The sequence below is a fragment of the Varanus komodoensis genome, unplaced genomic scaffold (assembly GCF_004798865.1).
Source record: "Varanus komodoensis strain SLA01 unplaced genomic scaffold, ASM479886v1 scaffold43, whole genome shotgun sequence".
Taxonomy (NCBI): Eukaryota; Metazoa; Chordata; class Lepidosauria; order Squamata; family Varanidae; genus Varanus; species Varanus komodoensis.
In genome coordinates, this window is record NW_025335985.1 from 1,355,534 (window position 1) to 1,383,517 (window position 27,984).

At 45.3% G+C, this 27,984-nt stretch overlaps 1 protein-coding gene across 7 annotated transcripts in view; it reads left to right on the forward strand.

The window, feature by feature from the left end:
- The window catches only part of GAK (cyclin G associated kinase), an 88,182-nt gene that overhangs the window by 41,413 nt on the left and 18,785 nt on the right, over positions 1–27,984 (forward strand). For 2 of the 7 annotated variants that reach the window (XM_044444015.1, XM_044444022.1), the window contains exons 11-24: positions 297–420; positions 6,012–6,020; positions 9,278–9,327; positions 9,430–9,578; positions 10,810–10,932; positions 11,844–11,977; positions 13,141–13,335; positions 16,260–16,377; positions 16,726–16,805; positions 17,972–18,165; positions 18,487–18,642; positions 19,123–19,185; positions 19,748–20,227; positions 22,028–22,192. In XM_044444015.1, the coding sequence (XP_044299950.1) occupies positions 297–420; positions 6,012–6,020; positions 9,278–9,327; positions 9,430–9,578; positions 10,810–10,932; positions 11,844–11,977; positions 13,141–13,335; positions 16,260–16,377; positions 16,726–16,805; positions 17,972–18,165; positions 18,487–18,642; positions 19,123–19,185; positions 19,748–20,227; positions 22,028–22,192 (2,040 nt within the window). The remainder of the gene's footprint in view (positions 1–296; positions 421–6,011; positions 6,021–9,277; positions 9,328–9,429; positions 9,579–10,809; positions 10,933–11,843; positions 11,978–13,140; positions 13,336–16,259; positions 16,378–16,725; positions 16,806–17,971; positions 18,166–18,486; positions 18,643–19,122; positions 19,186–19,747; positions 20,228–22,027; positions 22,193–27,984) is intronic. The other 5 variants (XM_044444016.1, XM_044444020.1, XM_044444018.1 and 2 more) reach the window with 5 other exon arrangements.

The window sequence follows — 27,984 nt, forward strand, 5'->3', positions numbered from 1 at the left end:
AATGGGCGTCCAGTTGTTCTTTGTTTTGCTTCAAAATATGCGAGGTTCCCTAGCAGCAAGATCACACCTACTGCTTATTGTTTAACTACTGGTTAGTAATTGGTGCCTGCGGTAGTGGACTATTTCCTTAAAAATGAGGCAAAGGAGTTCTAGTGCTACCCCTAGGTGGGGCAATTTTGCTACTTCACCAAATGGTTTGCCATTAAAACTGAGGACCTGGGTTTTCTAGCCACAGGCTTGGGTCTGAAAAGAAGGAATGGTGTTGGTGGGTTTTAACACTGTGTTCTTGGCTTCAGGTCTGACAGTAGCAGAATGCGACCAGCCATACGGAGGGTTCTTCGATATTCTTAGGGGAGGAACGGAGAGATTTTTCTCAAACATCAAGGATACCTCTTCAAAAGTTATTCAGTCTGTGGCCAAGTGAGTAGCAATGCGACTGTGCCGGCTGGTGGAGAGAATGCAAAGACTCTCTCCTGCTTGGCTGCCTTGGTGCACCAGATATTGTATGTGTTCTGTGTGTGTGTTTGCGGGGGGAGGGGGGAGGTTTCTTAAGAGAAGACCCACTCTAAAAGGGATGGGGAATTACATTAAGATCAGCACGTGAATCCCTTCTCTGTATTTCATCCCTTTCTCGGGTCGGATGCTCTGTTTTCCAGGGTAGCGCTTTTTCAGTAGTGACCCTCTGTGTGTGCAGTGAGTTGTGTGTGTCACATCAAAGGCTGCTTTTTTGACCAAACACCGAAGCATATTAAGTATCCAGAAGAATCAGGACTTTTACTCCAAAAATGCTTTAAACTTCATTTATTGATATACCACTTTTTAAGAGATAAATCCTACCAAGGAGACATATGGCTCACATAAAAAATAGTAAAATCACAATAAGCAATGTTAACCTGTTCTTGTACAAATCCTCAGGAGGGAGGCCTGAGGGCAGGGAGAGGCTACTTGGAACAGGTGGCCACCCTCATTCTCATGCCTTCCTCTCCTGGAATCCATCTCTCAGGGAGCAGATGGCTCAGAGGTTGTCTTCCCTGCCTCTCTCCCTCTCCCTCCTGGAATCCATCCCTCAGGGTAGAAGGTGCTAGATGGCCAGAGGGAGGGAAGTCTGCCTGAAGAAGGCCCTGAGACCCTCTTCCCTTGCTTCTCCCTGTCTCTTGCTTGGAATCCTTCCCATGGGGGATTGATGTTAGATGTTCCAGGTGGTGGGGAGAATCTACCTGGAGAAAGGTCCTGAGGTGCCTTCACACCCTTCTCTCCCATCAAAACAGATATATCTGACACCAAGTCAGGACCCAACAAGATGATGAACAATCTTGTTGATTAAACAAAATCAGCAGTCATGGGTTTGGCTTGCCTGCCTGTTCCTCTGTATCATTTAGGGCAGGTGCAGGTAACAGGTGCCTCTCGGGTTGTTTGGGCTATAATGCTGATCAGCCAGCTTAGGCAATGGTGAGAGCCAGTGGAAGTTGTAGCCCAGATGCTTTCGAGGGCCGTAAGTTGCCCAATTCTGATGTAGGGCATTCTGCTTTTCCTTGCCACCCACTTTTCAATAAACCTGCTAAGAAAAACCGACAAAGTGAAATCCTGGTTAGAGTAGCCAAAGAATGTCATGTCCCTGAAGCCAGTTATAGATGTGAAACATTTCAAGCATGGCTGTTTTTGTTAGGGTGGCTTCTTCCATTTTTAAGCATAAATTTGTCAAAGGCATAGCAATTGCCATCTGCCAAGTCTTCTCAATTCAAAACATTCCGTGTACATGTGTGTGTTTCTTACCCCATCTTTTGCTCTGTGATTTAACTCCAAAGGACACTGATGGCTCATAAAAAATGTACCTGCAGAGCTTGCTTTAAAAAAAATAAAACATGAATAGATGAAAAACACAAGCTGTTTGTGAATGTTTGCATGCTTACAATTTTATTGCTTAACATGCAGTAAAATTGGCATTCAAAAGGCATTCAACCCTTCAAAGACCACCTGGAATAAAGCAGCATGAGCTAGTCTCTTAGAATGGGGAAGAAGAAGCTGATGAGGCAGGGTGCCATTACCTTCTTCTCTGCTTGCTGCTAATCCGTGGGTGTCTGATTACAAACTCCCTTGGTAATGCCACTTCTAAAATTGCCTTGATGTGAAGTTTTGGCCTACAGCTCATCCCAAGTAACACTGTGAGTGTGTGGGAACGTGACTTCCTGATTGCTGACCAGCATTTCCATTGGAACCCTGACAAAGAGGGGCTAGTCCCCCTGGTTGCCTTCACTGTAGGCTGATCAACCTAGTTGAGCATAATGATATAGTGTAAGTGATCTTTGATTCAAAACAGAATCACTAGAAGTAAGTCTGAGGCCAAACATGAAGCATGCACTATCGAAGATTTAAAATGTAATTTTGAAATTGTTGGGAGTGCTGGTACCACTCTTTCTGTGAATCCTGCAACTGAGTCTCATGTCTATTGAGGAGGGCTGGTGACCGTGGAAAGCTTGCTTCCTCGTGATTTCATCCCATCTCGCCTCCAGATTTTTATGAAACTCTGAATCATGTGAGGAGGTGCTGAACGCTTTGCTCCTTTCTAGGCCTCTTCCTGTGTCCATGTGGGGAGAAGTTCAGGCATGGGAACAGGGTGTTCAGTGCAATACCATGTGACCCCCCCAAGGCAGTGTGAGGTCAGTTATATGGATCTGGGTGTTTTGTGGCTGCCACACTGCTTTAGTAATATGAGCATCAGGGCTTTGATTTCTTCAGAATTATCTTTTAATATCCTGTCTGTTGTACAAGTGAATTTCCCTTTTTGTTTGCCATAATGTTGGCTTACCAAAATTGGGTCAATATGGGGGTTGCATCAATTTTATTTATTTATATCTTTTCTAGACTGTCCCATTACCGAAGTCTTGGGACGGTTTAACAATACAAAATAAAATAAAATACAGCATCCTAAAAATTCAACTAACAATAAAACCTCAATTAAAACAATCAGGTCTTAAAACATTGGGAAAATAAAAAGGTTTTAGCCTGGCACTGAAAAGAATAAAGTGGCGGCACCAGGTAAACCTCTCTGGGGAGTGAATTCCACAATTGGGGCACCACCACAGGGAAGGCCCTTCTCTGGGTAATCACCCTCCTAATCTCCTTCAGGGAGACCACCTGGATCAATCTGTCTGTTGGCTCTCAAACTAGAATAGGCATCTAATCTTATTTACACAAACCATTGTGTTAAATCCAGATGAGCTGATTCTTTGTCAGGGAAGTCTCTGTTCCTCCAATTATCCTGCACTGTTTAATGATGCACATTCTTCTTACATTAAATGAAATAATATAGCAAAGTAATCTCAGTTGCTTATTCCAATTGAAATTTAAAGAGAAGATGCAGATATTTGGAAATCATAGAGTTGGAGGATTCCTTGCTGGTGTTCTAATCCAGCCTACTGCTTAAGTGCAAGAGATGTTGAGCATGCTCAGCAGATGGCTGGCTAACTTGTCCTCGAAGACTTATTTCATTTCATTTAAGGCTTTTCTATGCCATTAATTATTCAAAAAGAATCCCAAGGCTATTTACAGAAGTTCTAACAGGTTGGATCCTACTGCCACCTACATCCAGGGTTGGCAGAAGGTAAGCTCTCTAGAAGTTTGGGCCTTCAACTCGCAGCATTCCTGACCATTGGCCAGGCTGGCAGAGGCTTTTTGGAATTGGAATTCAAAACATCTGGAGATCTTACCTTCTGATGCTCTCTGCTTTGTGTAATTCCTACTCCCTTGATAGTTTCCATCATCTGTACATGGGAAGCAATGCCATTCACTCTTCTGATAAAAGTCAACTTTAACTATTTCAGAGGTGCTTTTTGGAACAAAAGTAAAAATAAAGTAAAATGGATGGAACTAAATTCAGGCAAGCTGTAGTGTCATAGGTTTACTAAAGTGTCATCTGAACACTGGGTCCACCAGTGTTTGTGCTAGGGAAGAGACTGTATTCACACCTGATTTGTATCACCCAGACAGTTCCTGAGATTTTCCTTTCCCATTCTGGTGACTGGAAGCCATTTCCTTATGTATTGTAAAGTTCTGCAATTAAATACATTAATGGGAGTTAGGGATACAACCCTGCTCACCCCAGTTTGAATGGCAATCTATAGCACATTTTCCCATAGAATACACCCATATCAGCAACTATGAGAAAAAGCAACTTGGGTGGATTTGAAAAAAAAAAGTTGGGTTGCAGGAATGCACTAGACAAGAATAGAATGGGAGTTGGAAGCGACCTATAAGGCCATCAAGTTCACCCCACTACTCTGTTTCCACATGTGGTCACCCATCCACCCATAGGCCCATACCTTTCCAATCTAGCAAAGTTGACTCAATAGGCTAGCTTGATGTATAGTTATTTCTTGTCTCTGCAACACGGAAAGGGACTATAAGGTGGAAAGACCATTAGTAGGAGGTACCTTAAACTGGTTTATAGGGAGGCTTAGAGCTTGTACTCTGGGGTGATTATGACATCAGGGTCAAAGTAACCAGTCGTACATCATCTAACATTTCCTGATGTCATTCTGTTGGCTGCACTGAGGTAAGATAAAGAGCGCAGGGCTCACAGTCCACGAACACAACCCTTGGTCCGACATCCCTTCTGCTCAACGAGTGGTGCTTAAATGCTTGCTGCTGTCTTCTGTCAGAGGGAAACCCCTTTGGGATGGACTGGAACGGTTTCTTTCAAGCGGGGTTTTTACTGGGCCAGGTGAAACATTTGATCCTTCAGTCAAGTTCTTTGGAAACCCCGTGGCCCACATGTGAATGGACCTGCACAGAGACAATAGCAATGTGGCTAGCAATGGCAGGAAAAACTAGGCAGCACTCGGCTTTAAGAAAAATTCTCAAGCCTGCGTATTTTATGTAGGGTTAGTTCTTAAGGACCTTTTAGCATTGCTGAAATTAAGTCATGTGAGAGAGGAAAGGCTATTACATTTTTATTTACAGTAAAATAATTTGCTGTGGTAACCTGTGGAATGGAAACTGTGGTTTTACTTTGTGCTTTATGTGGGCTGTGCATTAACCTTGATACCAGATTATTTTTGTCCCTCTGTTACTCAAAGGGAAACTGTTTGCTTAAGTGGTCTGTTGGCTCGTACCTTCTGGGCCAAATTTTCTTATATGTGTAAGGCATGAATCCATTCATTTGTTCTACCCAAGCAGGGGAGCCTGAGGTTTCTTCTTCCTTAGTAAATATTCTGCTGGTTGACACAGCAAAGCTATTCTGAAACTGAAGGGAGTTGGAATATTAGACCCTCCCACCTCCATATCTCAGCACTGGAAGATGCTTTTCAAGGTGAAATGTGAAAAATGCCCAATACCTTTGGATCCACTTGGAACTTGGTAGATACTGAAAGGTCTTGGTCTGAAACCTGTAATTCCTGAGGTTGCCATTTCTGGATTGGGAAAAGGTCTTGACGGATCTGGTGGCACTTCCAAATAAACATACATTTAGAGTTGGGGTGCCTCTGTCTTTCTCTGGAATTGGCATGTATTGCTGACGTGGAACATGCCAAACCAGTCTCAGTAATGGCATCAGCAATGTCCATGAAACTATTTAACTAGGCTGAAACAAAACATTCTCTTCACTTCTGACAAGTGCCTTGCAGGACTCTTGGTGTAGCAATTTTAAACTGTGGAATGAATTTGTTAGAAGCTGGGTATTACTTGCAGCTCAAACTTTAAATTGTTGATTATGTTATACAGACTTAAAGCTTGCAATGGCTGATGCTCTTTCATAGACCTTTGTCATTAATGGCTTATACTACACATAATGGTATTTTCCTAACTGAAATGGCTTAAAGCACATGCTATGGGAGAAAGAAGCAAGATTTGGATGCTGTTGATTTGTGGGGAAAGTTGTTTAGAGAGAGCTTTTTCTCTCTCTATTTTATTTTACTATTTTACTTTATTTTTGCATCTTGATGTTGTGTGTGATGCTTATTGCTTGCCCATTTTTTCCCCTTCAACTTTCATCATTCCATACCCACGTTCCTTAGCAGCCCAAGGTAAATATATCTGCCTCTCTATGTTTAGTATGTATTCTGTGTGTTGCATGCAAACAGGGTTGCATTGACCTTAAATGCTAATATTAACAACCACAGAGAAACTTCTGAGCTCTCAAGTTATACATAAGACATGATATTAACATATCATGTATATTAGCAGGCCTATACCAGTGTGAATTACAGAATTGCCTTGTGGATTCTAAATTACATAATGCATAGGTACTGAACTTTAGTTTGACAGTCCTCATACGTGTATAACTTCAGAGCCTCTGTTCTTTATTAATCTGCTGAATTGCCACTACTTCTTAGTTTTCTCGCACCAGCCCCCCACCCTCATTCCTCTCTGGTTTGAAAACAAACACTTGAGGGGAAATGGTGTCCTTGAAAAAATATTATTTTAATTACCTGGAGGCTTCCCATTTCAGTGTAATTTTTTCAGGCTGGGAACATGGCTACAGTTTGGGGCAGCATTAGATTAGGAAAATAATACATGTTCTGCGCATACTGGCTGCCAAGCAACTCTGAACAAAAACCACCAATTTTCCAAAATGCCAATTTCTAGTAATAGTGTCGTGTCAAGGTTAAGTAGGGCTTGCTTGCATACTGTGCTTCTTATACACAGCACATAATATAGGGAGCGGCAGAATCCAGCCTCTTCCAATCCAGAGGTTGGAAACAAAGGGGGGCACAAAGGGAGCTCAGTTACTTGATATATCTTGCCTCCTTCTCCAGCTTCTTTCATGAGAAGGAAGCAGGATGAGCTAAGCCCACACACAGAAAGCTTCTGCTCTCTCCATCACAGGCAAGTCCCAATCCCCCTTTCCCCATTGACCTAAATCTGAAGTGGTAGAATCCAGGAAAGACTCTGCCACCTGTTTTTGTTAAACGCATGGCTCAATTCTGAAACAGAACTGATAAGATTACATTTTTGGATTATGGCTTTTGTTGAAGAGAAAGACAATTCTGCTGAGGGATCTTTCGACGGTGGCTGGGGTTTGAATGACATGAAATTCCATTGTGTTGTGGGTTGCTACCCACGATGGGTTCACCATTGTGAATCCACACTAATTTTCTGAGGTTGCATAGTGCATGGGCCACAAGCCACTGCAACAACCCGTGGACTGTTCTAGGGATTGTTGTACCCACCGCGGGCAGCTGTGTCTTACAAACTCAGTAGTCCAATCCCATTATGGGTACAAGGAATCAGTGAGACCCATGGCCATGAAACTGGCTCTTGTGACCCCTTGGCAACAGCTATGAGCATTCCCTTCCAGGTGTCCTGGGGGCACCTTGAAAAGGCTGCCTGTTGCTGCCCAATGTTAAGGAATATATGTGTATTTTTTATGTACATAACTCTCCGGAAAGGCATCTTTTAAAAAATTAGCACAGTTGCGCAACTGCGATCTTTCAAAATGAATTTGTGTTGCTCTAGGTTAACCTGCTTGTGTGTGCCTCTCACCTTATTTCCATCTGCTCTTTGTTTGAGAACAGTTTGTTTATCATACTGATTGATCGGTTACTAGCATCTTGTGGATTTCTTCTGTCAAAAGTGCTAATCTGTGCAGTTTAATATAATTCACCTTTAGGAAAATTCTTTCTGCTTACTCATGAGTTAACAATTTTTTTGTTTTCTGTACAAACTATGTCAAGTATGTTTAATCTCTGAAAAGTCATTCTCTTAACATTTGTTTTGAGTGTAGTCAAAACAAGTCTATACTCTAGTCTTCTAGTCTTGCCCTTGTGAGATACAATGTGGGTGAAATCAATTTCATGGGATCCCTAAAATCATATTTGCTTTTAAAAAGAGGTTTTCTAGCCTTTATGATCCCTAAGTTTAGGTTCTCAGGTTGATGGGGCAATACTTGGCAAAATCTTGAATATGAATCCCTAGACTCTAGGGATAGAGGATGCCCTATTCAGTGCATTGGATAGTGCTTTGACCCTCTTCAGGACTTCCAAAACCAGAATAAACTACACAGAGTAAGAGATGTCATTCAAATTTGCTTGCTTTGTGTAATCTCAGGGTTTTAAGTACAGAACATACGTGATCCTACGTGGAATCCCATCAGTGCTTTCTCCACTTGTGTATGATGCTGTGCTGAGATAACAGTTCTGGCACTTCTGGCCCTTCTCATGCTGGAACCTGTCCCCAGCATCAGTACGTTGCAGGTTGTTGTCTCAGTGGCACCCTTACCATATTCCTCAACCTCTACAGGACAGAGGGCCATGCAGAGGGGGGCATATTTGAGGTCGGACTGGTTGACAGTTGTGAAGTTGCTGATGACCCTGGAAGCTGCACTGTCCAAGCACCGGCTCGGGTGGGAATGGTGGTGCAGTTCTTTGCTGCTCATTGCATGATTGAGGGATTAGAAGAGGGGTACGTAACCTGCGGGCAGCTCTGCCATCCCTCCTGTAAGGGTCCACTCTTGCAGAGAAAACATGCCACAAAAAACCATGGTGCTGGAGTGCTAACGGTGGCAGTCCTGAAGACCTGGAATCACAGGTGGAGGGAAGAGGCTGTTTTTTCCCTCCCGTGTGACCTGAAGCAGCTCAGATCACAGCTGGTAACTTGGGCCGTCACTTGGGCCGGCATCACTGCAGTGTGCATTTGCACATGTGTGTGGCTCCCAGCCACCAAGCTGACAGCTGATGCAACTCTTGGGGCTGAAAACAGCGTGCCACCCTGTCTTGACCAAGCAAAGAAGCCGCTTTTGCTACGATGGCCTGAAGTGAGTGCTGCAACAGCCCTTTGAAATGTTACACATGAGGTTATTACTCTCATAGGTTATTTCAGCCTCCTCCAGATACTTTGGACTTCAGTTCCCATCAGCCCCAGCCATCACATCCAATAGTCAGGCGCACACCCAGTAGCAGACTTCAGAATTAAATGATTAAGAACAGTCCCCATCCCCTGCCTTTATGAGAAATAGCATTTTGCAAGGCCTGTAGGAGCTTTTACTTTAGGCGATGAAAGGCAATTAACTTTGGGATGTTAGGTATTTCTCACATTCTGCCCACAAGACAGAGCTTCCAGATACTGGTTCCTGATTGGGAAATTACTATCCATATGCCAACTTAGGCTGCTGTTCCAGATGCTTTAGATACCTTCCATAACTCAGATATTTGACACAGATGTTTGGGAGAGAACGTCTTGACAGGGGTAGGGGTGAGTCAGGGCCACTCCTGGATTCAAAATTCTGCTCCTTTAAAAAATGATTTTCTGTTCTTTTATTCTGTTTCATTTTTTAACATTTCAGTTATGCAAAAGGAGATCTGGATATATCTTACATCACTTCTAGAATTGCTGGTATGATATGTTAAATCATTTTATTAAATTGCATATTTTCTCTGCTTTTCATGAAAGCAAGGACTTTAGCCTTGATCATTTTTTCTCCCCTTTTCCCTGTAGTAATGTCTTTTCCGGCAGAAGGTGTTGAGTCTGCCTTAAAAAATAACATTGAAGATGTGCGGTTGTTCTTAGACTCAAAACATCCCGGACGCTATGCTGTCTACAATCTGTCTCCGAGGACATATAGACCCTCCAGATTTCACAACAGGGTTTGTAATCCAGTACTGCTTTGCTGCGTGATCTTTGGCCACTGGGCTCCTGCTGCACCCTCATAAAGTCATAAGGGGATGTAAGATGAAGCCTGCTTGACTTCTCTCTGTTACCAGTGCTTGGTAATACTCTCGTTCCTGATGGAAGCTCTTTCCCAGCTAGCCTCCATCTTTGATTTCTCCTCCATGGATAAATTTCATGCCTCTGAAATTCTCTACCGCGTCATGTGGCAGCTACTCGCCTTGTTGGCTTGAAACCATTCATGGAGGACCAAGTCTATCAGCCAGTATTGGTCTTGATGGCCAGAATGGATCTCCTGTACTTCTGCATGCCTCTGTTGCTTTCATGCCCTGCTTATGAAGACAATTAGCTGGCTACACCTGTATGGTGGATTTGTGGCATCAACTGGGAGAATGATTAACTCCTCCTTATGGGAAATCAGTCTGGAACTTCAGAATGGTTGTAGGTAGGGGTGGTGGTCACTTAGATTAGGGCTCTTGAACCTCAGGCCTAGAATACAAAACTGGCCTTCCTGGTCATGCCCCCTTCCCCTGCCCCTCACCATTTTGCCCAACCAGTTGGTGGTCTCCCAGTTTTGCAATTCAATCTGGAGAGTGTTGCATTTATTATTGTAAGTGAAGGTGACTGCCTGTTGGAGATGTGCAGATAGGTGCCCAGGATGAGCTTGTCATCTTTCTGAACCCTGTTCTAAAGAACATGAAGCAGGTGGCAGATTGCTACACACCTGCTAAGATGCTGAGCTTCCATTTCTGACATTTGCGTTTGCAAAATGTAGTTAAGAGTTCAGACTACTAAATAGTAGATCTCAGGTGTACTTATCGTGTCTGATTATGGAGATCTTTGCAGGGAAAACAAGTACCAGGAGTAATAGCTAGAGAGTCTGTGCAGACATATCCTTTGGGCTTCTTTCTTGAAATCATCTGCCAGTGGGCCTTAAAGAAATGGGGTCTAGAGCCTTATAGGATGTCTGTGAGAGTTATTTGTTTCAGGTGCCTTCTCAAATGAAACTTTGGCCTTGCAAAACAAGTAGTTATGCTTTGAAACTGAACTGGGTATGAGATCATGCCTCAGTTGCATTGGTTTGTAGATAACCAATCTACAATAAGGATAAGGAATGGGTGTGTTTGAAATGACTGCTTTTGCCCTGCTATGCAGTGTTAATGTTTGTTCATTTGTTTGGTTTGTTTTATCTTCTGGTCTCCGAAACAGGTGTCTGAGTGTGGCTGGCCAGCAAGGCGTTCGCCAAATCTTCAAAACCTCTATAGCATTTGCAAGAACATGCATTTATGGCTGAAGCAAGATCCAAAGAATGTTTGCATTGTGCACTGCCTTGTAAGTAGCAACTGGTGTTGACATGTTAGCTCAGCTTCAATGACAGCTGGGGGCAGAGGTAGGACACCAACCCCTTTCCCTTCCTTTTTCTTCCTCGGGGGCTGCAGGGGATCTATAACTGATGACCTGCAGAGGGTTTTTGCAGGTTGCCCCACCCCTAATTTAAAAAATGGTAAGATATGGTGGGGAGACAAAGAATGGCTGATCCGCCATTCATTTCCTACCATTTTTCCCTATTCAAAGCAGAGAAAAGGGGAATATGGGTTGAATGTGTGTGTGACTTGTGTCAAAAATCTCCAAGATGTTACAGTATCTACCATTATTTCCCACATAATAGCCATGTGATTTTTGTGCCATTGAAATCGTAACTAACTGAAGGAGAACTGGCAAGATTTCTGTGACATCTCACCTTGCTAATATTTCAGAGTTCTTTGAGTGCATTGACAGGCACTTTGTGAACTGCTTGGAGAGTTTTGGCTAAGATTAGGTAATTTTGTTTTAAAACAAGCACTGGGTAGGACTACTTTTATGACTGAGGAAATCAGACAATATTGGGTCTCAGTCTGTGTTGAGATTGTGCTGTTTCACCTGCTCGTAACTTGATGTGGAATTGGTATTGATGTGGCCAAATTCTAATAATGTGGCAATGTGAATACACAATTAAAAAACTAACCTGGAAGCATCTGGTGGATCACTTAGTGAAAACATTCACTCAATTGCAGAACTAATGAGAATTCAGTGATTATTAGGAAAGAGCTTGAATCATGGATTTGTGAGGGTTTTTTAATTTAAAATGTAGCATTTCAATCAGTGGTCAGGGTAAAAAAAAGTGTTTTTCCATCTAAATAGCAAATAGATTTTATTAGGCTTTAGCTACTTATCAAATGCTTGATTTCCTCTTTTTATTGTAGGATGGAAAAGCTGCATCAGCGGTTGTTGTGTGTTCTTTTTTATGTTTTTGCCGTCTGTTCACCACGGCCGAAGCTGCAGTTTATATGTTTAGCATGAAGCGTTGTCCGCCGGGGATTTGGCCATCACATAAGAGGTACAATGATTGCAGAAAGGATTCTGGCCCCTTGGAACTCTTTCTTCCTATCCCGTACAACTTGGATTTTTAAAAAAGAAATTAGAGCAAGGGCTTAAAAGAGAGCATGCTTTATCAGGACACTGTTTCTTGTGCGGCCTTGCAGTCCCACACAAGAGAGGGTTTCAGACGGCTTCTCCTTGCCCACTCCTGCCATTCAAGTGTCAGACTTGCAGAGCAGATGGGTCTATGCATCTTGGGTGGGCCCCTGGAACAGTGTGAAAAGCAGCAGGGCACTGTGAAGGTCAGAGCCTGGACTCCCCTCAATTTAAAACATCTGGAAATTTGCATTGGGCTCATTGGAGAGGTGCAGAACTTCAGCCTCAGGGCTCCTGACCCAACTTTGCAGGCAAGCCCCTTCTCCACCATCTGCTCCTTGTTGGTGGTTCCCTGGCATTGTGCAGTTTCATTTCCCCATCCCAAAAGTTCAAAATGTCTCTCTTAAGGATTACTTACTGATAGTAAGAGCTTTATGCAAAAAGACTGGGCATTGCTGGCACAGACTTCCTCTACTTTTGACCCACCCATGACCAGAATGGATCCTCCAGGAGCTTCTCTGAAAAGGAATTTGGCCACCAGGCTGAAAGGGTTCTGCACCGCTGACTTATTGAAAGCACTTGACCCTCCCACATGGGCCAGCTATGTGAATGGGTAGAGAACAGGAAGCAAGTACAATCGGCCACTCGGCTTCATGTCAGGACTAATCGGTATTTGCCCTGTTCTTGTAGCAAGTTCCACACTTGTAAAATGCTCCTTTTGTAAAACCTGAAGTCCTTTCTTAGCATGAGTTTCCCTAGAAATAAATCTTTGCTAAGACACACGTGTGAATTGACACTCTTTGCCTGCTTTTGGCAAGTAAAACCTCCCAGGTGGTGAGAGGAGAAGCTGGAAGAGAACTGGATTTATTTTTTTCCAGTCATCTCATCTGTGCAACAAAAATCTAAGGCAGGCATTTGCCCTCATGTGATTTCTTGAAAGTATTCATATGAATTGAGACTTGACTTGCAAGCCTATGTAAGATGGACAGATGTGCACAGTACCAGTTTGTGTTCTAGTGCTTCAGATCAGTTGATGCTGCTTGGACTTGAAAACTGTACACTTTACTGCCTTCTTTGTTTCCACAGGTATATAGAATACATGTGTGACATGATGGCAGAAGAGCCCATCATCCCCCACAGCAAGCCGATCCTTATTAAGTCTGTCGTCATGACTCCAGTCCCTCTTTTCAGCAAGCTTCGCAATGGCTGCAGGCCCTTCTGTGAAGTTTATGTCGGGGATGAAAGAATAGCCACTACTTCACAAGAATATGATAAATTGAAGTAAGTGGAAATTCCCACAGGGCAGCTGTTGAAGGTCTCCTGCAGCAAGAGACACGCACGCCGGTCAGGTGGCCAATGATTTGGGCTTGAGCCTTCGTCTGTGAGAAGCTCACGTTGTCTGTGGCAGACGTCGAGCTTGTGACAGCAGAAGACACAAAAGTGGCTGTTCTGTTTATTCAAAGCGTTTTTCGCAGGTGCTGCTTAGTAATAAAAGGAAGAACAGTCTCTGCTCTCAGGCATATAATCTAAAAGGCACAACACACAAGGGAAAAGGGAGGAGCAAGGGGCTGGATGCAAAGTCAGGCGTCAGTTCTTAAAGCAGCAGAGTTCTTGCTGTTCTTCCGGCTCAGGTGGGAGGGAGAAGTGGCACTTCAGGCAGCTTGCCTTTCAGCAGCACCAAGGGAATGGGGCTGCCCCCCTTCTCTCCCTCTGCTCCAGCCTGATGGAAAGGCTGCTGCTGGGTGATGCCTGCGGAAGCCCATTTCTTTCCTTTTACAGCATTGGTCTCGTTCACATCCTTCCTGTCCTCTGTGGGCCCCAGAACAGCGTACAAAAATGGGGGGAAGGGGTGGGAAGAGAAGCCACTTTCACACAACCCGGTGAGACGGTTTAGGCTGAGAGATAGGGAGGGGCTGAGCATCATCCAGGGAGTCACAGCCAGGCAGGGGTTTTGAGTCCAGGTCTCTCTGGATCGAGTCTTGTGTGCCGTCTGTTACACCACACTGACTCTTGGGAATTAAGGGTGAGAGAGCAACCTGCTTCTCACCATGGTGGCCTCTCCTGATGTCCAAACCTGGTGCCGTTTCCACAGGGCAGCTTATTTTTCCATGATCAAGCCGTCGGGGGAACCCAAGCCTCGTTGTTGGGGTGTTCACAGCAGCTTGCTTCCAGGGCGGCTTGGCGTGACCTCCAAACCTGGGAGAGCAGGTTGTGCGTGGCTTGCCTGCAGGGGCTCTGGAGATGCTCGGCAAGAGCATCAGAAATCCCGACCACCCCCCACAGTGCTCCCACCTCTCTCCTCTTCCTCGGCGCTTCATTGACAGCAGCTGGCTTTATCCTGATGTGGATAATGAGCTGATGTGCCTCCAGGGCCTTCTGCCCTCAGTGGATGGCAGTGCACAGCAAAACCTGCTGTGTCCATGGTTCCCAGTGGGGGACACAGACAGGAAAACTTGCTTTGCACACACACACTCATTTGCCTGTGCTGTGGGGCTTCACAGAGCTGGCCCCAGGCTATGAAGGGCTCTTGGGCAAGATGCTGTCTGGGGTCCCATCCCTCAGTGAGTCCCCCTACCCTAACCATGGGCACCAGTTGCTGTTGCCCCTCCTCTTCCTCAGCATTGCTACCACTGGCCTGCTTGACAGGCAGAGAGCCAGAAGGCAGCGTCATCCCCTCCTACTTTCCACCTCTGTTGCCTTTGTCTGCACCAGGGGTGAACAACCCGGCTGGGGTGAAGAGAAAGTCCGGGGGATCTTGTTGGCGGACCTCTGCTGGCACGTGGGCTAGTACGTCTTCTTCCTACCTTGGAGGCTGCCTCCGGTCTCAGTGCTGAGTCCTGTTCCTCTCTGTGCATGCAAGCACATAAACTCACCACTCAGTGAACAGGAAACCCCTCCTGTGCATTCATGCCCAAGTCTGTCCACTGGAGTGAAGGGGAGAAGAGATTCCTTGGAGGCAGTTGTACTGCCATTTAATATTCCCAGGTGGCAGGTGCTTGCATTTTGCATTCTGTAGCATGCATGAGTGGAAGCCCAGGGCTTGCTCGTGAGCCTCTTGGGTCACGATGTGCACCACAGGGCAGCCTTCCCCAGCTGGGTGTCTGTCCTCCAGAGGTTGGCAGTGGCACCACCCATCAGCCCTGCACAATCAGCGGTCAGGGATGGTGGAAGCTGTCATCTCAAACCTCTGGTGGGCACCAGGCTAGGGAAGGCTGCGATGGGATTTATTATTATTATTATTATTATTATTATTATTATTATTATTATTAAAACATTTCTATGCCGCCCCTTGCCGAAGCCTCGGGGCGGCTTACAACATCTAATAAAATATACAATAAATTAAAACAATAACAATTAAAATATATACAATAGAATAAAATAAGCCGCCCTGGCCAAATAAAATTCAATAATATTAACATTTAAAATGCTGCTTAAATAAAAAAATAAAAAGGTCTTCGCCTGGCGCCGAAAAACAAATAACGACATAATAGCATAAACTGGCTGCACAAGAATTGCTGACTGTGGTGGGAAACCAAAATGAATTAGGGTTTTGCTCCCAGAAATCAGCCTTTCCATCAGTCCATTTCCTCCCTAGCCCAGGTGCTAGTACTTTCTTTTCACAAACTAATTACCATACACAGAGGTTTCTTAGAAATACTTGTATGTATGACTAGGGCTGGATTCACAAGAACTGTGCTTGCTCAAGGAGTACTTAGGTTTGTTTTTTGAACTAAGGATGGCGAGGAGGCAGTTTTTCAGGAAGGTTCAGCATTATGCTATTTCCAATTGTCCAATAGCGACAGCAACTGAAAAAGCTTTCTCTTCTTTCACTCCCATCTCCACCCTGTAAGTTAGGATGCTGAAAAAGAATACTGGGAGAAAAACAGTAGAAGATTTGTGTGTGTGTGTGAAAGGACTTCTGAATTTAGTTCTGATACCCCTCAAATTCCTGGGCCAGCAATGTGTTCAGAGGCACCCTGCTCCTGACGTCTTCATTTGTGCTTGCCTACCTGATCCATTATTTTGTGCCAAGCTCCTGCTGGTAGCCCTTGGGGTTCGAGTGGACAAAACAAAAGAAAACAAAAAACAGGGTCAGAGTTGAAGGAAGCAAACAGTTAATTGGATGGCATAATGTTTATAAATTGCACGGACTACCACACACTGACACAAGGTGCCTGTTTTCTCTTTCTCTCTCTCTTTCGTAGGGATTTTAAAATGGAAGATGGCAAAGCAGAGATCCCATTAGGCATTACAGTCCAAGGAGATGTTCTCATTGTCATCTATCATGCCAGGTCCACCTTAGGGGGCAGACTCCAAGCCAAGGTAAGGCCGCGGATGTGGAGCTGCATCCTAGAGAACTCGGTGGGGTTTTTGAATGCTGTTTTAGAGTAGCAGCTAGTTGCTCATTCAGGCAACGCTTTCGCCTTGATAGTTGGACAGCCCTGATTACAGCTGTGCAGTGGCCCTGAATGCTATTATACATTATAGCAGTGACAGGTTATTGAGGTATCTGACAAAACATTTCCCCAGCCAGAGTCACTGCCTGCAGCACCCCTGGCTGGGAACAGTTGTGATGTTGCACAGACGACTCTCTGGTTAAGCATCCACCCCCTTCGGTGTACGTGGCTCCACTTATATTTGTCCTGTTCGTTTTTTCCATTCCTTCACAAGATGGCCTCAATGAAGATGTTCCAGATCCAGTTTCATACAGGATTTGTACCCCGGAACGCCACTACTGTGAAATTTGCAAAGTATGTCAATCACCTGTTTGAACAAAGCTTCTCAGCACCGTTGCATGCTATTTTAATTATTATTTATATATTGTTAAATTACTGCTATAGTTCTGCAGTTCCGTGCTTGCCTATATGTATTTGAAGCACAATGTTCTTCCTCAACCATTTCTGGATAAGAGCAGGCATGAAACATACTCGACTTGCGGGATCAGGAGCAGGTTGCAAGTTCCATGTGCCCCTTCCTCCCCAGCCCCCGTGTGCAAATTTTCCTCATTCCCCTACAACAGTCGGCATTGCATCTGAGTACTCTCAAGCTGGGTTAAAATAACTTCTACAGTTTGGGTTCCAAAAGTACTTTGGGGTCACTCCAGGTTTCTCTTAGCCCAGGTAGAAGCTAGTCAGATATAATGGCTGAAAGCAAATAGAGCTGGTCAGGGGGAATTGATATGCAAGAGGGAAAGGACATCGCCTGATCCTGCCATACGCTTTGGGGTCCCTTTACTGCAATCAGGGTTATGTTTGCACTGGTCCTTGGCTGCCGCTTTGTTACTGAATTCTGAATCTTTGTGTTAAAATGCTTGCATACTAGTTACTAAAACATGTCCTGAAAACCACACTCTGAGTGTGAAATGTATGCAGTCGGAATAAATTCCTGAAGATGTCATTACTTCCAGGTCGGGGTGCTCAGGATCGCTGTCATATTTGGTGAAGCATGTTCACAGGCCACACATGTGCAGAAGTGTGTTGAAGTAAGGATGGGCCTGCACTGCTAAGTGCTGCCTGTGTGAGCCGGCCTCACTCACCTCCCACCCCAAGGCGCAGTGAGCAGGGATGTCCATCATGGGATTCCCATGCATGAGCAGCTGCTCGGGTTCCTGTAGAGTCTACAGTGTAGACCAAGGGTGTTGAACTTCAGGTCCATGGGCTGAATCCAACCCACCTTGGGATCCCAATCCAGCAAGCAAGGGCTTTCCAAGTGGCTGTGCCCACTCCCCCTCTCCATTCACCGCTTGATGCTGACCTGGGTTTTGTGCATTTCCACTCCTTCTGTAAGACTGAAACTGTGCAGAAGCTAAGAAACCACCAATCGAACATTGGTGGGGGCAGGCAGAGAAGAGAGATCGCCAGTGGACTGTATTTTTATTTTTAACATGAACTTGTCTAATAGCATGCAATTTCTGCAGGTATGATCTGGATGCATGTGACATTCAAGAGAAGTACCCTGACTTGTTCCAAGTGAATCTGGAGGTTGAGGTGGAGCCACGGGATAGACCTAGCACTGAGCGAGCCCCCTGGGATAACTTGAACATCAAAGGTCTAAATCCCAAGATCCTTTTCTCCAGCCGGGAGGAGCAGCAAGAGATTCTATCAAAATTTGGTAAAGAAAAGGAAATCTCTGAAAATAGCACTGATCTATTGGCTAATCCAAAGGTGTCAATTTCAGTGGTTGTGGTGGTGACGGAGGAGGTTCTTATTTAGCAGTACTAGTTAGCATCTCACAAAAAATAGGGATATTGTGTCCCAGGCCTGCAGACCAAACCTAGGGACCCTCACCCCTTCCAGTGGCCTCATTCCTTTTCCTAAAAGGGTATGAGGCTTGCTAGCTGCCCTATGCCCTTCGTTCGAAAGGAACAGAGGAGAAGGAGGCTTGTTAAATGGTGTTTCTAAATGTCTTCGCTTTGCATGTTTCACCTGACAGGTAAGCCTGAATTGCCTCGGCAGCCAGGCTCCACTGCCCAGTATGAAGCCGAAGCATCCAAGCCGGAACCGTCTTCTGAAGGCACCCCTGCCGAGCCTGACTCTCCACCAAGCACAAGCACTGAGACAAATTTCTTCCATACACTGGACTGGCAAGGTAAGGGAAGGCAGTCACTTGTGGGCACGTGTTGCATTGCTGCTATGCTTTCTAGTCCGTCTTTCGAGCACTTGTACTCTGCTCTTTGGCTGAAAAGGCTCCCAGAGAAGCTTCCGTGCATTTGATCAGAACAAGAGCCAAGGAGACATGAAAAGGGGATGAGGAGGGAAATGGTGGGGAAAAGCCAGCTGAGGCATTCAGTCTTCAGGCTAAAGAGTTGCTCCTGTAATGCCCTGCTGGCATGGAAACCATTCTGGGAGAGGAGGAGCTTGCTGCTTTCTCAACAAAGCTCATGGAGCAGTCCCTGCTCCCCCTTTTCCCTCTGCTGCAGCTTGTTGGAAGGGCTACCGCTAGGAAAAGGTGAGGGCGGGAGGAGCCTGATAGTGCTGATCCTGCAGCAGAGCCTGTAGGACCACTTCCCGCAATGCTTTCTGTTGTCCACCACCACCCTTGCTACAAACGTTCGACATTTCTCACCAGGCCGTTCACAGTCTGTTCTGAGAAAAGCTGAAGCCTGTGACGCTGCCTCTGACCTGCCGTCAGGTACGCACATGTCCGAAAAGGCCCTGTGATGGTGCAGCGGGATGCAGGGGTGTGGCCGGCTGCCTTGCTCCTTTCTGGCTTGACCCCCACAGACCATTCCCAGTTGAGGGGCCCTCCAGAGCCCAGAGAAGGAGAGCTCACGGCAATGAAAAACCAGCATTGCTCTTGCTGCTTCTGCTAGAGGAGTAAAGCCAGTAAAGCATTTGCTTTCTTCCTTGGCTCTCCTGGGATTTGACTAGCTGAGGCCTCCCAAAGCAGTCTCTTCTCTCATAGTAGGGCTGTATCCTGGAGCATCACCCCTCTCCTTTAACTAGGGCAGGGCCTGGCAACGGGAGGCTGCTAAGCCGTGTCTGGCCACCTTTCCATTACGGTTGCTAGCCTGGAGGCAAAAAGGAGGGAAAGGAGACCTTGGCAAGAGGCCTTGGCAGCGGGCCAGTTTGAGGAATGGCGGTTGGACCCCTTGCCCCATGATCAGAATTACCCTCCAGGACAACAAGTCACTGACTGCTAGAATAAAGTGAACCTGTGGCAAGAACATTTTGGTGTTCTCTTCTCTGCACAGAAGGCAAAAACTCAGAAGTCGCACCTGAGAGCCACTTTTCAAAGGATAGTCCAGGGCTAACTGAAGAAAGGAATGACAGTGAGCTTTCTGAAGAAGAATTCGCTGTGTTTCCTGGAGATGCTAGACCCTCTGAGGAAAGGGAGAAGCCAACTTCGGAAAAGGCGGATGGCGAGCAGCTGTTTGAAGCGGACTTCGATGCCCCCACTGCTGACTCTCATGTGGAAGACAGTGTTGACTTGCTTGGACTGGATTCAGAAGCCCCACCTGAACTGCTCCAGCCTCCTTCAGGGATGAAGAGTTCCTCAAGCAACGCGGACTTGCTGAGCGACCTGTTCGTGGCCGGCGTGCCTGAGAGTACGGAAGACTCAACTGCAGACCTCCTGGGTGGAGGAGCAGACTTCTTCTTCAGTGGCCAGGCCCAGCCTGCAGCAAACTCCCAGGGAAACACTCCCGCGACAGCAGCCACCGCTTCCTCCACTGGTATGTAGCCGGCGCTTCCCTTCCCTTGGTTGTCCTCTCAAGAAAGCTGAGTAAATGTACCCTTTTAAAGGGCACCTTTCTAGCCTTGGTGGTTGCAGCAAAACAGAACATGTGTTGGTGGTAGAGACGTGTGCGTTTGAGACGTGGAGGAAGAGAACATGGAGTTGGTCAGTGAGCTGTGAAACCCACTTGGCTTAGCTGATCACACAAAGGAGCTTTGTGGATCCTGGGTCGGTCTTCCCCTGCCTTAGGAGAATGGGAAAGCCTCCTGGCCTCTCCGCAGGCTAACTGCTAATTTACAAGAGGTGCATCTATTTAATAACCAATAACAGCATCAGGTCAGTTTTGCACTTCAGCATGATCCAACATGAGCAATAGCTTATTTGTCAGTGCATCATCCTATGTTGTAAGCCATCCTGAGACACTGTTAAGGATGGGGTAGAAATTCTGTAAATAGGTAAGTGGGTGGGTGGGTATAGGGTTTCCTGCATCGACAGTGGGAGAGAGCCAGATGCTATTGGTCGAGTGGTAAAGAGGGTCAGCTTCCTGACAGTTACTGTCCCTGCACTAAGAATCTAATGGAAGAGCAGTTTAACATCTCGATGTTTCATGAACTGATCGGAGTTTGAAGAAGGCAAGAGTAGGGGGCTTATTGTTGTTTAACAAAACGTGCATTCAGCAAGGAAGTAAATCTGAGGTCCTTTAAATATATCTTGGCATCACATGAAAGCAGCAGTGCTGTGATTATTTCAGATGCTTTCAGGTGCCCAATAGTATGTGGAACCTCAGCTGATTCGGAAAACTTCCCTGCTCACTAGTAGACTCTGCTGAAATCTGATGCAAATAGAGTGCATGGGCTTCAATACCCACCTGTAATTGTGGCTGTTTATCTGTGCAAAGCTCTTCCCAGTTGGCTGTCCTGGCTCTTAGCTGCTAAGAGTGAGAATGCTGGCAGAGGCTTGGCTCTCAAAGGATCTTGACCTTTGAGGGCACCGGTTACAAGGTAGCCAGGCTTCCTGCTGGCCGCTGCATGCCACTCCCTGCTGAGTATAAGTACTGTTCCCTGAGCAGCTCCAATTAGCGGCTTCTTGGCAGTGGGCAGTGAAAAGACCTTCCAGCTGGAGACAGCCTCTCTGCATCCTTCTGCTGCTTCTTTGGCTTTTTCTGCATTCTTCTAGAGGGAAAAATAATACTCAGCCATGCCTTCCATTCAAACTGGTACAGTACCTTTCATCTTATCCCCTAGAGTAACTAGTTTCTTTTGGTTACTTCGCTGTGAGAAGAGCCTGCCAGCTTCTTCCTGTTCTTGACTCCTTTGTAGTAAATTCCCATTAGTGACTTAACTTTCCTTGGTGGAATTATGAACTGCTCTGGCTTGGCTGACTGACATTGGAGGGGTTGGCGGTTTTTCCTTGTAGAGGGTAAGGAAATGGTTTAGCAAGGTGAATGTCCACCTAAGGAATTATCTTAAAAGATCATTGTTTTCCTTGCTGATGAACAGAAATCCTTGTGTTATGTAAGAGTATCTAAAGTACTCTTTAGATCTAAAGAGTATGGGACAGCCTCTCCTGTCCCATAAACTGGCTGGGGATTATGGAATCTGTAGTCCAGCCCATCTGGAGGGAAGGCCATTCTTGGTCCTCTTGGCAAAGAGCTTGGCAGCTAGGAAGAAGGTGTCCTGCTGTATCAGCAACACTTCCTCCTGCCTGCTGTACACACACGAGCAGATTCTCATTTTTGTCTGTGACTTAATTCCAGAAGCATCTCAAGTAAAGCCAACCATGTTGCTTTTGTCTTCAGCTGATCCATTTGACCCGTTCACAGTCAACCCCGACAATCCAAACCTTACCGGCCCAGATCTTTTCGGCGACTTCCTTAGCTCAAATGCACCAACCGTATCTGGTATGTTTCCTTCTGCACACAGTGCACCACCTCCTTCCTCTAGCACAGACTTCCTTAATTTAGGTAAGTGCATGTTTGTCATGATTTCCTTCCTCCCCTCCTTTCCCTGTCCCACATCACGTGGACTGTTGAGTGACGCGCGCCACTCAGATTAGTCAAGGTGGATTAGCATCTAATGGATCAACTTGATGGTGTTGCTATTTTAGCAAGCTTTGTGCCACGGGTGTATGCTTCCTGTTTCCACTCTAATGTGGCTAGCATTCTGCTGGTGTGGCTTTACCCTTTTTGTGTATGAACGGAGTTGAGCTGGGGACACAGGACACTGCTTCTCAAAATGACCCCTCTCCACTTCAGAAAGATGCAATACCTTTACAGCAGGGGTTGCCAACATCTGTATTCTCATCAGCCACTCCCTTGCCCACAGTAAACTGGGAGCTAAAAGTCTCTTTTGCCATGCAGACTGCATGCCACACAGCTGCTCAGGCCATCTATCACTTAAGCACAGTTACAGCACAGCTCAGACATAGCTGAAGTGTTGCATGCAAAACCAAAGAGAGGTGTGATATTGTATTATTATTACTACTACTATATTGCATTGATATCCCACCTTTTTCATCTTGTGCAAAACCCGAGTTGGCTTATGTAGCTCCATTTTATCCTCCCAACAACAACCGTCTGAGGTAGGTTGGCCCAAAGGCACCCACTGAGCTTCATGGCCAAGTAGGGACTAGAACCCAGTTCCCCCAGTTCCCTGGTCCGACGTTCTAGCATTGCACCAGGCTGGCAGTGCTAGTGTTCCTGTTCCCTATAAATTGAATACATTTTCCTGTAAGAGGGGAACCGTGGGCAAACAGGTGCCACACTTGGACGCAACACTTTTGTAGGGCCACGAGTGGCCGGAAGCAGGACTAATTCCTTCAGGGATGCAGCGACCCCACCAGCCCCTGCTTGGCCATCCCTGCCTTCAGAGAGCTCCTTTGGTTCCTGTATGTTGCTGGTGCTTAGTAATAAACGTTTCTCTCAGTTTGTATGACGATGACACTATTTTGGCTCATCGTTTCCCCCTAAGACTCTCTGTACAGATTAGTGTCATCCTTACTCATTGGTATCTAGCATTGTATTTAATAGTTACATTTTGCATGTTGTGATACTTATAGATCACCTGTATTTTAACCAGGAGCTAATCTTATTAGTTTAATTCTGTGCAGTGCAGGTAGCCTGCTGTCACCTTTTTTTATTTGAAACTAAACAGTCAAGACAAGCTCTTAACAAAAATTTTAAGGGGACCTGCAGCAAAATGTTGCAGTGTGGAACATTCCTGTTTATGCCTTGCTGGCTAGAATCCTGCATTCCTCCAGGAGAGTTGATTTCATTTCCTCTGGTTTTCCATCCACCCCACTCCCTGCTCGCTATTCCATAGCAACTGGGGGTCCTAAGTCCCCATTGGCTGTGCTTGCAGTGGTCCTCCCAAGAATATTTTTCCTAAAGGGTCTTTTTTGTACTTCTTCCAAGAGTGGGGTTCCTACAGACCTGCTGTTGCCTGCCTCTTGTGTGAATGAACACTTGGAAAACTGGCTTAATTTATGGCGCCTCTTAGATCAGAAAGCAAATACTGAAGCACTAGTGATACAAATGATTAATTGTGCTGTATGGAAAATAGCAACTGCCATTTGAAAAATATCATGAAATTGGAGATATCAAAATTGGAAGTTCCATTTTAGATCTCTGAAATCCTAAAGGCGCAAAATGCAACAATGAATGACATTGTGTCCTAATGCAAAAGCATAAATTGGCAGTCAAAACAAAACAATTTGTCATTTTAAAGTCTTCAGACAGCCACTGCTTCATTTCATTGAAAATTAGAGATGGGCAACTTGTCTTCCAAATGTTTTGTCCTTCCTCTACCATGGACAGGCATCTGCAATGATTATGATATGCTTCTTCACTTTCAGTCAAACTGCTGGTGAGAACTTGGTTAATTTAATGCACTCTCCACAGCTCCAATCAAACACCCAAGCCTACATGTAGAGATGATCTCATTTTATTCTGTGACAAGAAGTCTATGTTCTTTGCACAATTAAAGTGTAAAGGTCCATGCATGTTGGAGCCACAGCACCAGCATTTTTTTTTAACTGTACAGAAGCATTTATTCTCCATGGGGCACTGAGAGGGCTGGACTGACCTGCTTACACTTTCCCCTTTTCCTTCCCACTTCATTAAACTCCCCTTGTTTGTGGGCCTATTTGCTTTGGAACACAGTATCTGTAGCACCCAATATAGAAAAGCTCTTGCTGTGTGTGTGTGAATGAAATGTGTGCAATAGCCTTGATCATGTAATAACTCTGAACTGCCATCGGAAGTACGCACATGTTTGTTGTCCTGATTAAACCTATAAATAGCTGGTTGTGGCATCAGGAAGAGATCTCTGTCGCTGGCTTAATGGCACAAAAATAGCATCCACTTTGCACCTTAGGGAAAGTGCAAAGGATCTTTCTAAAATTATTATGTGTGGTCTGTGGGTGTGATCTAATGAGCTTGCTGTGAGACACTCCTGGGCAGCGAGCTGTTGGCCTGGGGGGAGTTTTGCACTGTGAACTGCATAATGGAGAAATAGCCTGGGCTAAAGTGGCCATGTATTCACCATTTTTGGCTGTTCCATCTGTATGTACAACAGTATATATTGCTAAAAGCTTTTGGATACAGAATTCCCTTCTGCATAGTGCTTGTGTACTGAAGTAACTGATACTTCACAAAATGATGGATTTCAACAGGTGAAAACCCAATTTTCTTTATAGAATATGAGAAACTGGATACAATTTCTGTTTGCACTGTTCTCAGGCGAGAGAGAGAGAAGAAAATGAAGCCTAATAGAGATTACTAAATCAAGCTACTAGAAATGTAGGATATGGTCTGGATTCACATTCATATTCTGTAAGAGAATATGCAGTACGTGTTGACTCATGCTTACTGGCACAGAAATATTAAGTTTGTTAGATTGAATTGAAAAAGCTATGTATAGCCAGAAAGTCACAGGTTATCAGTGCCTTGAACTCAGTGTGGACTAGTAGCTCAAGTGGTAGTTCAAGATACTGGCGATGATTCAGATTCTTACTCAGCCATGAAGCTTCCTTGAGTGACTTTGAGCAAGTATCCCAATCTGATCTACATGTAAAAAAGTTACTTAGGACATAAGGGGAGAAGTGCAAATACACTCCACGAACTCCTTGGCAGGAAGAACTTGCCTACCAGTAATCCATGAAGCTTCAGAAGATATATTGAATATGTTTAACTATGTGTGTGCCTTTTTCCTTGTATAACTTTATAAGGCCACGACCTTTGTGGTTAATAACTCTCAGCTCCTTGTATAACTTTATATGGTCATGGAGCTCATTGTTAATAACCCTTCATAATAGTTTCATCTTGTATGTAGCTTGTTGTCAAATGTAGTAGTGTTTCTGAGCACAGGGACACAGGAAGATCATCCTTAAAGGACAATCTGATGAAGAAGTCCTCTAAAATTACAAGCCCCTAATTTCAGTTTAGATTAAACTGCTTTACCACATCTAACTTTTAACCTGAAAAACAACAAATTAAGATTCAGGAAACTTTCCTGTTTGGTAACCCTACTGACTATGTGCCTGGTCATTTCTGCTGTGAGCAGGTTACTGGTAATTTGGAAACCTGCTAGGGAACCTAGAACACCCCACTGGAAGTCCACCATGGCCACTGGAACAAAAGCTTATTGTGGGAACGTGAAAGGAAGACATAGCTCGAGTGAGACGTTTAGGTCACGATCAGCTGGAAGCATCTGACGATACTGGATCACAATGAAGCAGGGAGGAACGGTGGAGGTGATCTTTGCCTCCTTGAGCTCCTGCCCTGCAGATTTTGCTGGATAGGCTTCAGAAGGAGAGGGAGGGAGGCTGGATGAGGCTTAGGGTACCTCCTCCCCATCCACCAAAAGGCCCCCATTCCTCCTCTCCAAGGTCACTTTTCCACCTGCAAAGGGCAGTCTGAATGGTTCTTTCCGTCCCCCTTCCAAGATCAGAGTGCCAGATCTCTGGCTCTCCTTCTGAGGTCAGAGGGCTGTCACAGGGTCGCTGCCTTGTGGACACAGAACAAAAACTGCAATCGTCTTAGGAAAACCAGTATCTTGTTGATCCTTGGGTTGAAGTTTAAGCCATTGTTGAGCAAAAGAAAGAATCTGGACATGTCAAAAGCCACAGAAAATCCCCATTGCAAAAAAAAGGGGGGGCTGCCCTTAAAATTTAGGTGCCCAGAGAGTAGCAGGCTATTAGTGGCGGTGAACCTGCTGCAAAAGAAGGGTACAATTGCACTATTACATGGGTGACCTACTTGTTCAAAATCAGGAAGAAATTCCCGTGTGCTCTTGGCGTGTGTGTGTGTGTGTGTGTGTATTTAATTCAATAGATTCTAGTGCTTCCCATGCCCTTTCACATGCATATATTTGCTAACTTAATTTTAAGTTAACTATGAGTGTTCACACAAGAATTATATGTAACTGTAAGCTGGAATGTAGGCTGGAAACGTGGCCATACTCTATCCTAGGGTGGGCAGCTTGTGGTCTTCCAGAAGCTTTGGCCTACAACTCCCATTTGCTCTAGGCCTTGCTGAGCGAACTGTTTCTGGTATAAACTTCTGAAAGGACTGGGGTGTTCCTCAGTGCAGAAGCAAGATTGTTCTTCATCGTTTCCTGCTTTGCAATGAAACACTTGGCTGTTTAGCCATGTTCTCTTTGGCAAAGCATGAAGTCATTCAGAGGAATTCCTTTGCCCAGACATTATGTGTAGCATTCTCTGCATGTGCTGGTAGTATATGAACATTCTCAGATGTGTTGGACTGTATGCATGTGCAAGATCCTGCTCACACGCATCCTGCATTCGCTCCTCATTAAAGCAGAGTCATTTATACTTGCCTTATATTGAGTCAGACCTCGCTGTATCTCCTCTAGTATTGTCTACTCTAGTTTGTGTTGGCTTGGGATGATGGGAGTTGTAGTGCAACACATCTGGAGAACACCAGAGCAGGGAAGCCTGGCCCTGAAGGCCTCAAGTTGACTTTCCCCCTAACCCTGCACCTGAACTCCTTAACTGGGGAGGGTGCAGGGGACTGAACTGGCAGTGCCAAGCATGTGCTCTTACAATTGAGTTTAAGGCCCTCCCTTTTTACATTTTAATTCTCTTGCCCTTAAGACTGGGAACTTGGCTTTCCCTGCTCTTTCCTTCAGAGTCTGTTTAAGAGGAGGAGGGTAGGCTTTCCACACTAGTGAGCGTCTGGCAGCTCCTGATGTGCTTGGGAGGATGCTCAGGAGAGGTGGAGAATCCTTTTGTTGAGGGTTAGATTTGCAGTGTTGGGTGCTCCAGAAGCCTGGCAGCAAGTCCGCAGCCCAACGGAACAAACACACCGGCTCAGAAGACAGTGAATGCGAGCAGGCAAGCTTTCAGTGGAACCACAGTGCTTTTTCTAGAGGGGGATGATTAGATAATGAAGAGCTGGGATGTGTTGTCATGAGTATTAGACAGGCTTAAATCTTACGGCATGCTAAACCTGTATCTCGATTCTCAGGAAATCCTGGCTGTCCTCTTTAATTAGAGAATTGAATTAGAGATCTTCTGCACACCAGGAGGTCTTAAGCTTTGCAGGATGCCCACTAGCACAGAAGCAGTGGGGAAATCTGCCGTTGAAGCTAATAGTGTAAAGCGGGACCCAGCAATGCAGCATCCTCCAAAAGCCCCGCCACTGCTCCTTCATCTCCTGATGGACACGCTTTTCCTCGTCTCTGTTCAAGTCAGTGGAGCGAGATGCGTTCTTGTTTTTCTTGCCCTCACCCCTTG